This window comes from Myotis davidii, unplaced genomic scaffold (assembly GCF_000327345.1).
Source record: "Myotis davidii unplaced genomic scaffold, ASM32734v1 scaffold528, whole genome shotgun sequence".
In the NCBI taxonomy this organism is placed as follows: domain Eukaryota; kingdom Metazoa; phylum Chordata; class Mammalia; order Chiroptera; family Vespertilionidae; genus Myotis; species Myotis davidii.
Window position 1 is genome coordinate 87024 of NW_006299388.1, and position 11557 is coordinate 98580.

General features: G+C 43.0%; 1 protein-coding gene across 1 annotated transcript; it reads right to left on the bottom strand.

Annotated features, from left to right (window-relative positions):
• Window positions 1-561: 561 nt before the first annotated feature.
• On the bottom strand, window positions 562-11394 carry CLDN2 (claudin 2). The gene is made up of 2 exons (XM_006774833.2): window positions 11207-11394; window positions 562-3391 (listed from the first exon to the last, which is right to left on the bottom strand). Exon 2 carries the CDS (start codon window positions 3210-3212, stop codon window positions 2520-2522), a length of 693 nt encoding a protein of 230 aa, XP_006774896.1. The 5' UTR covers window positions 3213-3391; window positions 11207-11394; the 3' UTR covers window positions 562-2519.
• Between the last annotated feature and the right edge of the window lie 163 nt (window positions 11395-11557).

Sequence of the window (11557 nt, forward strand, 5' to 3'; positions counted from 1 at the left end):
GTCCTGCTCTCCCAGATCCCCATCAGAGGAGACCAGGAGAGCCTATGTGTTCCCAATGTTACCTTGTTGGCCATAAGTTATTTTCCTCAGGCAGCTTGGGGACCACTGTCAGGTTCTTCCTATTGGCTGTGAACATTATTGAATCAGCAGAGTCCTATTTTGGGAGTCAGGAGACTGGGGTACTAAAACCATCTGTGTAACCCTAGGAAAATTTCTTTACTTATGTGGACCTTAGTTTCTCCATCTGGCAAATGGAGATTATCAGATCTATTTCACTTTCCTCACAATGGTTACTCAGAGAATGAAAGGAATAAACACATAGCAATAAATAACTTAAATGAAACAATTATTATGAAAAGGAGGAGCCCTGGGCAAGATGAAAAGATTAATGTTTTCCTGGGGGAGGAGGGGTTTTACTTTCATAATATCTTCATAAAAGTCTAGAATTTTTCTATCCAGCCAGAGGGAATAAAGGCCAGTTTCCATCTTACCCTCCCCTTAGCCCAATTCTCTCCATCACACCTGCCCTGTATGGGCCATTTTGAAAGAATAAAACAGTTATTCAATCAACAAATGTTTATTGATCATCTACTATTTGCCAAGCACTCTTACAGATAGTCTTTATCTGTAAGTCTGGAGGATACATAGATGTCTAAGATATGGCCCCTACCCTCCAAAAGTTTACAATGTACTTGTGAAATCAGATATACAAACATAAAAATATAACTATGCATCAAAATTGTGAATGATAAGCATCAAAGAAGTGAATTGTACATTGAAGGAAGGGAAGAAAGGGACGGAGTGGTCAAAAGAGGCTCAATGAAGGAAATGGTGCTGAGCAAGTTATTCAAGCATGAGGAAAACTTGGCAAAAGGGATAGGGCTTTCCAGTTTGGAAGAACAGCTTCAACATAAGCAAGGAAGTGGAAAACATGCAAGGCATGCTAGATACAATGAATAGGCCCTTTCTGCTGGCACTGAGGTTTGGGGAGGTGTACTGGGGTTCTTCAGAAATTGTGAGTAAAAATGCCTTTGGTTTATGACGCACACCTCCACCCCTACCCCAGGGGAAATGGAACATTTTCAGGTCTTGGAGCTGAAACTGTCTGCTTAGGAACTATTCTGTACTTTCTCACCTCACCTGAAATCCCAGGCAGAAGCTCAGCTATCACTCAGATCAGGGTCATAACACCTTGGGCCTGATTATTCTACGCTGAAGCCCTTGGATGCATTCTGGAAGCTCAGGATTATCTGGTAAAGAATGCTGGGGGAATATGAATGACAGCATGAGGCCCACCTTGTGCTGTGGTCTTTCAGTCTCTGTAGTGTGCTCTATGGTTAGACCCCCGAGGGTCTGATCTCAGCCTTTGGGCTGATTTTCTATTAGGTTTGAAGACTCTCTGGGAGGCTGACTCTCTCTGGCCTATCTACTGGAGAAGCACACATGTCCACTTAACTTCTTAGATATCAAAGTTCTTATTCTTTCTTGGGCACCAGTGTCAAGGAAAGATATCTTTCACAGTCCCCCACAGCTCCCACACTCTCATCTTCCAGTCAAGGGCCATCTCTAGAAAAATTAGTTTCCCATTTCTAAGGAAACCATTGTGTGGGGCCCTTAGCCTTGTTATTTAGCAGGAGGCCAGGTCAGGTGCCTCAGAGGGAGGCAGAAACTTCAGTGAAAGTTGGAGCTGCAGCTTCTGAGGCAGTTCCTCAATGGAGTAAGAGTCTGCTGCTGCCTGGAGTGGAGTTTTATGTCATATCTTATTTCCTTGTTTTCCTCTAGCTGTGGGATAGATCCCTAACCCACAAATGTGAGTGAATTCTGGAATTTCTCTGGGCAATAGCTCTGGTCTTTTGGGTCCTCAGCTACCTTCCTTCCCTGTCATCCTGCATCCAGTTGTTCTCTGTTCCCTCTGTACAGTGTGATAGTTCTATTTCTGTTCATGCACAAAACAGTCTGAACTCTGTAGAGTCATAACAAGAGTGGGATGGACTCTCCAGGACCCATTAGTGGCCAGTCAGTTTATTTGGAGGGAAGCTTGAGGAGGAGGATTTGAACCATCTTCATAAAAGCCACCACTCTTTCTTTCCTCAACCCCCAGCAATGAGCTGAGAGTCAACCTCAGCCAGAGGGTCAGTCTGTGAGATGTGATCAGTGGGTTTATGAATGGGTTGCCAGGTAAACCAAAAGGCCGATTGGATCTGTGGAGTCTGGCCTAGAGTAGGGGGTGGATTTGGAGTTGAGAGTTGGGGGATTCAGGGTGTAGGGTTGGTTGGGAACTAAGATGAAGGAAACAGAAAGACTAGCTTGGTAAGCATATTGAAAGTTCAACCTGGACACTGTCACACCAGCATTCATTTTTGCATTCTCTTGGTCCCATGGCCAAAGTCAGTCTATCCTCAGCACCACCTTCTGACATGATCCAGCAGCAATGTCTCTCACCTGTGGCCCTGTGGGGGGCTGTCCACTGTTTTTTACAGACCCAGCCACCACCACCCCCAGCTCTAGCCCCTGGTTCTTCACACATACCCTGTCAGGCTGTAGGAGTTAAACTCATTCTTGACTTTGGGCGGTTGACCAGATGTTGGAGAGCTCCTAGTGGTGAGGGGCTGGGCCCGGTAGGCATCATAGTAGTTGGGGCGATTTCCCTGAGATGAGCAGGAAAAGGAGAGGATGACTCCAGCTACCAGGGAGAACAGGGAGGAAATAATGCCCAAGTAAAGAGCCTCTCCGATTTCAAATTTCATGCTGTCAGGCACCAGTGGGGAGTAGAAGTCCCGCAAGATCCCATGAAGATTCCAAGCAACAGGGATGAAGCTCAGGAGGCCTCCAAGGATGAAGAAGACTCCACCCACTATCGCCACTCTGTCCTTGGCTCGGGAATCCTGGCAGAAGACTGTGCATCTCATGCCCACCACAGAGATAATGCAGGCCAACGAGGAGATTGCACTGGACGTCACCATCATGGCCTGGGCAGCCTGGATGTCAGGGGGCAGGCCTAGAAGAGTGCTGTAGATGTCACACTGGGTGATGCCTGTGCTGTGTGTGGCACACTCCATCCAGAGGCCCTTGGAGAAGCCGACTGCCGTCACAATGCTAGCACCGACATAAGAACTTGTTCGCCAGCTGGGGAGCAGCATGGCCACCAGGGTGCCTAACAGTCCCAGAAGGCCCAGGATATAGCCTATAAGTTGGATGCCAAGAGAGGCCATGGCAGACCTCTCAATAGAAGTGTCTTCAGGGCTTGCCTTGTGTTCTGGCTGCAGCTCTTGCTCCTTGGATCCCAGCCTCTATTTCCTAATTTCAGAGAGTTTCTGTTATGCTGACTTCTCTTCTCCTTACAAGTGTCTGTGGGTGGCCACAATCAGGCTCAAGAAGGCAGCTAGAAGACCTAAAAAAAAATCCATAAACCAGATTAAATATTGACCAGAAGCTTATGAGAAACCAGAAAATACCGGGTGCCTTTTGAACTTTGTTATCTTTAGAAATAACACACGAGAAAGGAAAAAAAACTGAAAGTGGAGCCAAAATGTCATCACCTCCTGCGTAGGCACATGCCTTAGGTTGGCAGCCAGACAGAATTAGGGGCCAGTCAGGTGGCCACTTTCGAGAAGGTGATGATGGCAGTGGCAGTTGTGGTGGCTGTGTTAACTCCACGTTAGGCTGTTGGCTGGCGTGGTTCTGTCTCCAAGGCCTTCTGTTTAACACATTGCCCAGCAACAGTGACACAGGTCCCCTCAGTTGCAGACTGAGGCCAAATTCCAGGAGACTGGACCAGGAATAGCAGGTCCTAAGATATAGCCTTGGACTCCAAGTTATTAGAGGCCTCTTGAACCTTCAAGGGCCTAGAAAGCAGTGGTTTAGCTCTGGGTCATCCTGCCCATGGTGAAAATCTACTCCAGGGCAGGTTGGGGCAGGCAACTAAGTCTTTTGTCTATACCAGCCGTGGGCAAACTACGGCCACACAAACACTCCATCCATGCTTTTGTTCCAGCCCTCTGATCCAGTTTAAGAACGCATTGTGGCCATCGAGTCAAAAAGTTTGCCCACCCCTGGTCTATACTTTGAGAGTTCAGGTTCTCTAGGACCTGCCCAAATCCCCCTCCACAGGATAGCTTAAGGCCTGCATATATAATACACCCAGACATTTTCCATCTGCTTTCCTAATAGATGGCCACATCAGCCCTAGACCTCTCAGATGATGTGGGAGGACTCTGGAGCAAAGGTTGTTCCAGGGCCTGGATGGAGCCCTGAAATTCCTTGGGCTCTCTGTTAGGGTGAACAGAGGAAAGGGAAGCCAAACAGAGGACTTTGTAAGGGGAAAACATATAAGCCAATCTTTTGGAATCTCAGAGCTGTCCATGATTTTGCAGTGTTGAAGGAGCCCCTAATCTTGCCAAGGTTCAAGACACTAAGGGTAAAGGGCATATCCTTCCTCCCATCTTCTACAAGATCCTCCAACCCATTAACTTTCCAACCCAGCATAATCTGGCTATTTCATTTTAGCATTCCTCAAAATTTCTCTTACCTTACCCATCTCTTAAATGTGAGTTTTCCTCAAAAGTCCATCCTGTTTATCAATTAACACTCTATCCCTGAGTACACCTATGCACTCTCATGACTTAATCTCACACCCATCCACTGGCATTCCCAGATCTGTATTTCCAGCATAAACCTTCCTCCTGAGCTTCAAGACTACCAAAGCAATTACCTACTTAAAATCACTTGAAAATCTCATAGGCACCTCAAATTCAATGTGCTTAAGTGAGAAATCTCGTACTTTTCTGTGTATAAGATGCCCCCGTGTATAAGACACCTCTCACTTTCCCAATCCAAAATTAAGAAATCAATATTTTAAAAATTTTGCTGGTTTTCCTCTTAAGGTCTTCTTTTTTTGGCATCTTAAGGAGTTGTTCTCCCTGTTTTCCCCACTGTCTGATCATGCACTCAGTGGGAGGAGGTCCAAGTTGTCTCTCTGCAGCTCTGTTTCCATGCTCTTTTGCATAGCTGATTACAGTTTGAATTTTGCAGAGTAAGACAATTGCTTAGTATTTATATATATTTTTTTATTTTTTGACATCTTTGTGGGCCCAGAATGCTCTGGTCCCTGTTGCATCTGCATACTCTCCACCTCCACCTACAATTATGGCATCAGCTGACAACAGTAACAATAAGGCTCATGATTGGAGGAAACCTATTTGACAAGGTATGGGCAGCTATGCACCCACATGGCTCCCTCCTCTGCTGACTTCTGTGTATAAGATGCCCCTCGATTTTCAGTCTATTTTAGAAAAAAATAACGTCTTATACATAGAAAAATATGGTAGTCACTTCTCCCATTGCACCCCTCCACAAGCAGGTCTTCCCTGGGTTCCTGAATGACAGTGATATCTCTATCGGATCAAAATCCTGGGAGTGATTCTTGATACCTCTCTTACACTTATCCCTCATTTTCCATGGTTACTGTCCCACCAATTTTACCTCATGACTATATACCTCAAATCCATAGTACCCGTCTCTCCATCCCCACTGCTACTTCCCTAGTTCAGAGCTGCTTCATCCTCTTTCTTCTGGACTATAATAATGACTTCCTAACTGGTCTTCTTCCAATCTTGCCTCCTCCAATTCATTCTCCATGCTGTTGCTAAGGTGAGCTTTCAACATATTAATCTGATCAAGTCACTACTCTACATAAAACATTCCAGTGGCTCCCACCAGCTAAAGAATAAAGTCCAAACTTGTTTGTACCCTATGACCTCTCAAGCTTCATCTCTTGTCGTTTCCCTCCTCATACTCTATGCTTTGACTAAACTAAAGTACTTTCAGTTCCTTAATCAGATCATGTTATCTTTTGCTTACAAACCTGAGCATTGGCTGTTCCTTCTATGCAGAATGCCTGGCATTCTTCTCCCTCTGTTCAGTGCCTTCTCATGCTTTAGGACTCAGCTCAGATATCTCTTACTTTAGCCAGGTTCAAGTGCCCCTCCTCTATGTTCTTACAATATCTTGTGTTTACTTACCTCCACCATAGTAATAATAATAACAGTAACACTTATATAGTGTTTCCTATGTGACCATTATAAGCACTTCACAAATGTTAACTCATTTAATACCACAATAATGCTTTGTGGTACCCAAATCCGCATTGTACAGACGAGGAAACTATAGAAATCCTTATTCTTCCCCATTAGTCTGTAAACTATTTAAAGTCAAGGACCGTATCTTATTCATTTCTGTATTTCTAGTGCCTTACACAGTGCATTTGAACACCCAGAGTGGTGACAGAGAGAGAGATAGAGAAAAAAAGAGACAGAGAAAAACAAAGTTTCACCATTTTATATGTATACGCATTTATTGAATATCTTATCTCCTCAACCAACCTCTAAAGAATTTGAGGGAGGAAATCATATATTAAACTTCTGTTGTGCCTCTGCTGTATTGGGCATATGGTTGATAGTCAATAGTATTCCTTCCTCCATGATGGATATGACAATGCCAATGTTGATGCAAAGCAGTGGAGAGCAGGAGCCAATAAACATTTAATAGGAGGTAGGAAGGGAAATCTAGCTTGGATCTCAGCTCTGTCAATTTCCAGCTGTGACCCTGTGCAAGTCATTTCCAGGCATTGGCTTTCTTATTGCTAAGTGGGGCACAATTCCTGATCCTGACTACATCCCACTGGGCCTTCAGTGCTGCTTGGAAGTTCTTCTATATTTCCCTAGTGAGCATCTCCAGGGGACTACATCAAATATTTATCATTCTTTTTGAGCCTCCCTCCCTCTCCTTTTTCCAGCTATTACCCTATCCACAGCATTCTCTTTGCAGCCAAAATTCTTAAACAAGCCATTTAATATTGATGTCTCTACATCTTCCCTTTCTCACTCACTGCTCAACCCTCTGCAGTCTTGCTTCTGCCATTAACCCTCTACTGAAAATATTCTCACTAAGATTACCAATGTTTCCTTATCCCAAAATCCAATTTTCATATCCCTGTCATTTCACCTTGTCCCTCTCCTTCATAGAACTGTCTTCTCCCTTGTTTTCTATAACGCCACTCCAGTTTTCCCTGTCCCTCGAAATGACTCTCCTATGTCTCTATTAAAAGTTCTTCTGACCCCTCTATAAATCTGATTATTCCACTGAGGGTTTAATCTAGACTTCTTATTTTGCATTTTTTTTCCATTCACAATAGTCCATGTTTTTATTGGGCCTCCTTTTGAAAGGGGAATTGTTCATGAATTGACTGATTTTCAAAACTTACTTTTTTGCTTTTATTTATTTTTATTTTTTCCCAGCACCATTTATCCCCTCTATGCCTTCTCCCAGCTCCACCCATCCCCCTTTCCATATTCTCCATAGGTGATCTCATCCACTCTGTCTCTATGCTAATGACTCCTAAGTCTAGACCTCTAGCACAGATCTCTCTCCTGAACTCAAGATTTGTGTATTCATCAGCATTTGGAATGACCTCATCTGAATGTTTTAATGGCACCTCAAACTCAACATTGATTCTTCATCTCTTTTTTTACATATAGTCATTTATGAAGCCCTATCAGATCTACTGTCAAAATATATCCTGAATAAACCCATTTTTCCCACCTCCATTGCCTAAACTTTAGTTTAAATGATGCAACTATTATCTCTTGTCTATTTGGAAATCTCATAGGCACCTCAAATTGGTCTCTTTAATTCCACTTCTGCCCTGCCCTTGTAATCAATAATCCATCCAGTAGTCAAGGATCTTTCTAAAATGGTGCCTTTTTAAATTATTTATTTATTTAATTTAAATCCTCACTCGAGGAGTAAGGATATTTTTTCCATTGATTTTTAGAAGGAGGGGAGAGGATGGAGAGAGAGAAAAACATCCAAATGAGAGAGACACATCAATTTGTTGCCTCTTGCTCATGCCCCAACTGGGGCTGGATTGTACCTGCAATGGAGGTACATGCCCTTGACTGGGAATCGAACCCTTGATCCTTTGGTCTGAGGGTCAACACTCTAACCAATGTGCCAAACTGGCTGGGCAGTTCTTTATAAAATGGAAATGAAATCATAAGTGCCACCCCACTTCTTTACTATGCTTAATAAAACTTCAGGATCTCTTATTTGTTTTTAGGATGAAGTTCAAAATCTAGCCCAAGAAGCCAGGCAAGTCCTCAGTTGTCTGACTCCTGCTTTTCTTCCCAGCTTCAAACCACACACACACACACACACACACACACACACTCCAGCCATACCTGAACACATCCACTTCTCTGAATTTGCCTTTTTCTCTGTCCCCAAACCCTTAAGCATGTTATTTTACTATCCACCATTTGCCTGACTAATTGCTAGCCATCCTTCAGGATTCATCCTCTCCTTGAAACCTTCCTTGGACCCCTCTTTCTATCCAGTCTGTGTTAAATACTTTTCCTTTGGACTTCCCATCTTTATCTGGGATTTCCCTGAATGTTGATGAGCTACCTTAAATTTTTGGGGGGAAAGACCTCCTGCCTCCCAGTTCCTGCTTTAGTCTTTCTGGAATGGTGACCCAAGAGTCCAGCTTGAGTTTCCCATGGAATTCCATAGTGTACCCAAGAAGATACCCTCTCCTCAGACCCAATCTTGACTCAGTAGGAGTAAGTAGAATGGGAGAGGGAGAGGCAGAGTAAAAACAAACAAACAAAATACAAACAAAAAAAATCACTGAGATTTGAAATATCTAGAAAGTCTGACTTAGCAAAGCTAGGCAGGAGGAAGAACGAGTTGTTGAAGCTTATGCAAATGAGAAAAATGTTCCAATGTGGGTCAGCTTTCAGCCATGGTCAGGAAGTCAGTGGTGGACAAAATAGCAAGTGATTGGGCGGTGGTCCAGACTAGATTCTGGTTTTGTTTGTGTGATGAGCAGTAGAGGGTTTAGAGAAAGAGTCCTGGCCTGAGAATCAAAAGACCTTGGAAATTCTTATTAGTATGGACTGGCTTTAGCCTTTTCTTATCAAAAGAAAAAAGCCGAAGGTAATTGTTTTCAAGATAGGTGGTATGGTGTGGCAAGAAAAGAGCCTGGGCTTTGGAGTCAGACAAGGATTTGGTTTTGCCTCTGCACACTCTAGCTGTGTGGCCTTGGGAGAGTCACTTCAATTCTTTACACTTTTGTTTCCTCATATGTAAAATGGGAATGACAACTGCCTCTAAGTGTGGTCATGGCAGATAGTAGGTCCTCAACAAATGGTTAATTGTATTCTAAGCATATGATGACCTAAAGGGTAGTGTCAAAGTCACACCAAAATGTATGTGTCTTGGTTCTTCCTGGAACCTGTTCAGGAAGTCCCCTAACTTCTTCAGGCCCTAGTTTGCTCATGTCCAAGAATTTGAGTTTCAAGTAAGGTAATGGGGACAGAAAGTCACTTTGACAAATATAGAAGACTGAACAGCTGTTATTAGAAGCAGGCAGCTCTAAAAGAAACTCCTCTCTCTGAGGGATCCTCCTAGAAGTCAAGCCCTGGCTATTACGGAGTAACAGAGACCTCTAGACCTTGCCAGCTGAATTTGTTCTCTGGGCATGGGACCAACATATTCCATGGCCCAAAGGCTGGGCAAGAAGGCTTCATTTAGGATCTTTACCTTAATCTTCATTAGGGGAGGGATTGGAAGTGCAGGAGAGGATTAGGGGTATCAAGATTGACAGCATTTTCTGAATTAACCACTTCTTTTCTGGGTACTTGCTCCACTAGTCCCTGCATATCTTACTTGAGAGTTTTGTGAATAGTACCCCTTCTTTGGGAGCACCCTCAAAAGATTGAGTGGGACAGGACAAGTGGGGTTCTGCATCCCTTGATCTCAGAGGAATCTGAGACACTTGCTCTCCTCTCTGTATCTCACCCTCAGCTGTCCTAATAAGTGGCAAAGCCATTTCTTTGAAGCCCTACTTTCTGGGAAGTTTGTCCTTGGAGCAGTTCACCTTTCCTTCTGTATCAATTGATTGATGACAGTTCAGAGAACTACAACTGGATTGAGAGATTTTCTAAATACTTTTAAAATAAGTTTATTTTTTTCCTGATCATCAAAGTAAGCACTCTCATTTTAGAAAGCTAGAAAATGCAGAAAGCAGAATTTAGAGAATGGATATCACCTACAATGTCTGCAACTAAAAATGCTGCTAATGTTTTGTTTGAAACTGCAGTTTCAAAGAGAATACTTGAAGAGAATAATGTCTCCGTCCAAAGAAGGAACTTCTTTTGTTTTTATTGAGATATAATTGACATATTACATTGTATTAGTTTTAAGTGTACAACATAATTATTTAATATGCGTATATATTGCAAAATGAATACCACAGTAAATTTAGTTATCCACCACATAGTTACATTTTTTTCTTTTTTCTTGTGATGTGAACTTTTAAGATCCACTATCTTGGCAACTTTCAAATATACAATACGGTATTTTCAACTATAATCACCATCGCTGTATTACATCCACAGGATTTATTTATCTTTTAACTGGAAGTTTGTACCTTTTGACCATCTTCACCCATTTCACCCATCCCTGCCTCTGTCAACCACCAATTCATTCTCTGTATCTATGATCTCAGATTTTATTTTTAGATTTTACATATAAGTGAAATCATACAGTGTTTGTCTCTGTCTGGCTTATTTTACTTGGCATAATGCCCCAAGGTCCATCCGTGCTGTCCCAAAAGTCTAGATTTCCTTCAAAAAAGGAATTTCTAATTAAAGACTTGCAGACCAGTGGGGGAAAGTTATTTAAGGACTTGAAGGGGAGGCCTTATTACTTCACTCAAATTCTACTTTCTGCTGGCTCCCTGAACTTTCATGCTGAGGAAGGCACTGGTCCTGGCTGTGAGGGAGCACCCTTTCCAATCTTCCTTAACCAACCTGATTGTTAGATAGAGGTGTAAACTGTAGCTTCTTTCCTTCCATCCTTCTCTCTCAGTCCTTTTGTTCTCAAAAGCTCTATTCAGAACTTATTGATTTTCAGAGTGCTTCCTGTAGCCCTATAGGTTCAAACATAGGTAACTTTGTGGTACCCTTGAGGAAACAAACACTGCTAATCCATGTACTATGGAATTTTCTCTCCCTTGCCCTTCCCTCAGAAACCCAAGGTGGCCCAGCCAGACAGCACTATGAGCCAAATTGAGAGCAACTAGGAAGGAAGAGACTACCTAAGTGAGCTTAAAAGGCAGCCAATAAATTGAAATTGAGACACTTACGAAGTATTTCTTTTGCAGAGCCTTGGAGGAGATGTATGACCCTGGAGAAGATCCTGAAGGAGGAGAGCAAGGTACAAGGGGCCCCAGGCTGATGTGATAAAGGATTTCTAATTGTTAGCAGCAGCTTTGCAAAATCCATTTGCAAATCTTAGCATTGGGTCAGAGACTTATTTCAGATCAGAATTAAACCCCTGGAGGCTGTGGAAGATTGAGGTACTTAAAAAGAAGTTTGGTGAGTTTTGTGTTTTTCCTGTCAAAAACTCCAGCTGAGCTTTTGTGTGGTGACCTCCGTGAGCCCAGGAGAGGCTTTGGGGGAGAGCAGTTTGACCCAAGGAGGAATTCAGAACATTT

Bases quoted from the DNA above. Each gene is read 5' to 3' on its own strand.
- CLDN2 (XM_006774833.2), bottom strand. From the start codon at position 3,212: ATGGCCTCTCTTGGCATCCAACTTATAGGCTATATCCTGGGCCTTCTG.